We start from the raw sequence: 4,028 nt of genomic DNA, 5'->3' as shown, positions 1-4,028 counted from the left end.
CAGTCCAGTGTCTGACAGTGTCATTCTGGAGTTCAGTCAGGACAGGTGTTATCAGCTCCAGTGCCATCTATTTGGCTTCCCACTGGCCATTATTGGTTATTAGAGGTCAAGTCAGAAATTCCTTGGTGTTCTCTTGCTTTGTGTGGTGGTCCTTTTTACTTGTAAGGGTTGATTCAGTGGAGGGAGTCTACCATCTTACCATTGAATTAAATGGAGACTGCTGGAAGTCATCTTGGCATTAGCATGTGGGAGGCCTCAGTGTTTAGCCTGACTCTGTGCCTCCTCTACATCCCTCTTCCCATTGACTCCACAAGAGAAGGAGCCTGTTCTTCCTACTGCTCCTCTGCTTTTGTCTGACCCCTACACTCTCCTGTCTTTTTTAAAATAGGATTTTACTGTGTGGTCCTAGGTGGTCTGGAATTTACCATGTAGACCATGCTGGTCTCAAACTCAAAGAGATCCACCTGCCTCTGTTTCTTGACTCCTAGTATTAAAGCATGCATCACAAGGCCTGACTTAAAAAAAAAAAAAGACACAGAAAACCCAGGGGCTCACTACATAGCTCAGCTGGTCTTGAACTAGAAATCCTCCCGTGGTATCCTAATGAATGTCAGGATGACAGGCTCTTCGCTGAGTGCCGACCGTGCGTCCGATAGGCACCAGTGTTCCTACGTTGTTTATCGTTAAGCTGACCCTGGTGGTTGGACCCTTCCCTTACACAGTGCCGGTTGTTCACTCTAGTTTCCGGTTGTCATCACCAGAAGCAGTAACGTCTATGGACCACATCAGTATCCCGAGAAGGTGAGCTTTATCTCCGTGTTCTTAGTGGCCCTTAGTGATTGCAGTGTTACTTAAAACCATCTCCAGCAGTTATTTGTCTGAAGTAATTCATGTTGTAATTGTACATAATTACGTACTCTGTGGATGTCGCGTGAGAGCTCGTGAGACTCAGGGTTCGGATTTCACTCCATCAACCTGACACATTCCAGCTGGCAAGCCTGTGGGCCTCGAACCCTTGTCTTCAGGTGGGGGATGAAATCTCCAAAGAAGCAGCCTGTGCTGGCTACAAACTGTGCACGGTGGCTTCCTCTGAATGCCCACTACACCTGTGTGTTCATCCTCAGGCTCTTAGGAGATCACAAACTACCTTAGAGTGCTCTTAGTTGCCAAATGTCATGAATTTAGGTTAAAAGAATTAGAATGTATTCATCGCTCCACATGTATCTCAGTAATAATTTTTAATATATGAGTTTAAATTCATATTAATGTCATTTTCAAAGTCTGAAATGGCATTTAAATATTCTTCTAGGTTATTCCAAAATTTATATCTTTGCTGCAACACGGCAGGAAATGGTACGTTGTTTTTCACTTTTGCATTCATGTGCTCTCTGCCATGCTGGTAGTATTCAGTAGCAATCTCTGAAAGCCATAAAATCTTACGCAGGCCATGGACTGGAACATTCTGCCAACTAAGGAACGCTTTCTCCATTTAATGTGATAGTTTTTTAATAACTAAACTGCATCTCCATAATTTACTAAGGTAAAATCAAATTATCTGCCATGGAACTTAGAGTTGCAAAATAAAATTTTAACATGTATATATAATTTTATATTTCCAAATGGTTAATGTAGAAATGGAGATCTTGCTTTTCCTTTTTCCATAATTTTTCTGTTCTGGGGCTGGAAGTAGGCCTTGCCCGCCCGTTCCAGGCACACACTCTGATGGCAGGCTGTAGCCCCAGTTCCTCCACAGCCCTGTGATTTCGGTATTGTTGCTTTTTTAACTTTTTGAAACTGCTCGGGCTGGCCTTGAACTTGGAATCCTCTAGCCTTGGTTTCCCAAGCGACCAGAGTTACAGTTCTGTGTAACCCTACCCAACTTAGGGATTTCTTCAAAATGAATTTATAGTCTAAAATTAACAAATGTTTCTTAGGGAGCCATATTTTCCACTTTTTTAATTAAGAATCCTCAAAAAGGTTTTATGAAATAAGGAGGAAAATTCAAGGGAACTAATGTTTTCAGCCCTCTAGGGCCTCTGGAAATTGGCTTTCAGGAGTCACTGCTCACCGCTTGCGCCTGGTTTGGAAGCTTCTTTCTGCACTGCGTAATTCTGACATTTGATCCACTTAGCTGTATTCATGGATCGGGGCTTCAGAGAAGAAACTTCCTTTACGCTGCAGATGTCGTGGAAGCCTTTCTCACTGTCCTCAGGAAGGGAGAGCCAGGTGAAATTTACAACATTGGGACCAACTTTGAAATGTCCGTTGTCCAGCTTGCGAAAGAGCTAATACAGCTGGTATGTATGTGCGTATCCTCTCTAAGGGGATCTGTGAAGTTGTCACCAAACTAAGGACAGTAATGAAGCATAGGTTACTTTCCTGCTGCTGCGATGAGACACCATGACCACAAGCAAGTTAGGGAAAAGAGTTAATTTTGGCTTAGTGTTCCTGAGGGCTAGTGTCCATAACAGTGCTGGTGGGGGCAAGCGACAGGGCCTGGAGGCCAGAGCAGGGGCTGGTTAGATCCTTTTCTTCCTCCACACACAGGAAGTGGGGTGTTTGTTAAACCCCACCATCCGGCCCCATTGATACCCAGTGAAGGCTCCGCCTCCTGAAGCAGTGGCACCAGTGGGAAGCAAGGATTAAAATACACGAGCCAACAGGGAAAATTTCTCACGCAGACTACTGCTCAGTCAATAGTTTGCCATTTCCTTAACTTAAAAGTGAAGAGCTGACGAGATAAATTCCTGCTAGCGTACATCCTCCACCTGTTTCACCACAGGCTTGAGGGCGTTTCCTGTGGTTTATGTAGTGCGTGTTCTTTCCGTGCTCTGGATGGCGTGTAGGTGGTAAGGACAGAAAGCTTTCACACTGTCCCTCCTCCTCCCTTCCCTCTGTGAGGTGGTTGTCTTCCTCGCCAGCTTCTACCAGCTTCTACCAGCTTCTATCAGATACAATTGTTGTTCTGTGGTCTCATTCCGTAACATGGCTCAGGAGCTTGCTTCGTTTTGACAGATCAAAGAGACCAGTTCGGAGTCAGAAACGGAAAGCTGGGTGGACTACGTCCATGACAGGTGAGTGACAAGTTGGGACATCTGGAGAGACAGGACGCTTCAGGTGCTTGGAAAACTACAAGCTGTGTGAGCTCACCGGGAAAGTAGTTCAGTGTTGAGGAGGCCACTTGTTGCCCACCCCCCTTGCTAGCTTAAACCTAAAGTAATCACACAGAAACTGTATTAATTAAACCACTGCTTGACCTATTAGTTCTAGCTTCTTATTGGCTAGCTCTTATATTAATTTGACCTATTTCTATTAATCTGTATATCACCACATGGCTTACTGGGTAAAGTTTCCAGCATCTGTCTCCAGTGGCTCCATGGCTTTTCTCTAACTTCGCCTTCCTCCCCCCATGCTATAGACCAAGTCAGTTTCTATATTCCTTAACCAATTAAAGCAACACATAGACAGAAGGACCTCCCACATCAGTTCAACTCATGGATTTTCTGACAAACTTTTCTTCCTGGTTGTAAGTGTTAGAAAGGTAAAGGACAGCACTGTTGTTAGCCACAGGCTAAAGAAAGCTGTTGGCTCTTTCCCAGTATGGGTTTTCTCATTGTGAAGTTGGGACAGTATTTTCTTACAGAAGTGTTAATTATATGTAGACAATGCATCTTGTCCCAGGGTTGGCACTCAGAAGCCCTCACTTGTACCTGTATGAGTTGATGATTATTTATTTATCAAACATTTGTAAATTTTCTTCTATATGTCAGGTACTTCATTTGTACCTGAAGTTGTGGCAGAAATAAATAAGTTATTGAAAGGCTAGGCTATAGAGAATGTGAGGCATTGGTAGTTGTGGGGTTTGTATATTTTATAAAATTTTTCCACAATAAACTTGTCCTTGGCGTGATTTTGTTCTAATGTGAATTATAATAAGGATGTGTGGGTGTGCATTCTGTGTCTTAGCCAGATGTGCAGATGTGTGTTCACAATGAGGATGTGTGGGTGTGCATTCTGTGTCTTAGCCA

The 4,028-nt window shown here is 43.7% G+C and overlaps 1 protein-coding gene across 2 annotated transcripts in view; it reads left to right on the top strand.

Annotated features, from left to right (window-relative positions):
• Tgds (TDP-glucose 4,6-dehydratase) overlaps positions 1-4,028 on the top strand; it is a 16,132-nt gene that overhangs the window by 10,285 nt on the left and 1,819 nt on the right. Inside the window, exons 7-10 of one of the 2 annotated variants that reach the window (XM_026783284.1) lie at positions 742-801; positions 1,310-1,353; positions 2,132-2,297; positions 3,016-3,074. In XM_026783284.1, coding sequence (XP_026639085.1) covers positions 742-801; positions 1,310-1,353; positions 2,132-2,297; positions 3,016-3,074 — 329 coding nt within the window. Of the gene's footprint in view, positions 1-741; positions 802-1,309; positions 1,354-2,023; positions 2,298-3,015; positions 3,075-4,028 lie in introns of both variants that reach the window. The other variant, XM_026783283.1, reaches the window with a different exon arrangement.

This window comes from Microtus ochrogaster, chromosome 17, assembly GCF_000317375.1.
Source record: "Microtus ochrogaster isolate Prairie Vole_2 chromosome 17, MicOch1.0, whole genome shotgun sequence".
In the NCBI taxonomy this organism is placed as follows: Eukaryota; Metazoa; Chordata; class Mammalia; order Rodentia; family Cricetidae; genus Microtus; species Microtus ochrogaster.
This window is presented reverse-complemented; position numbering and strand designations above follow the sequence as displayed.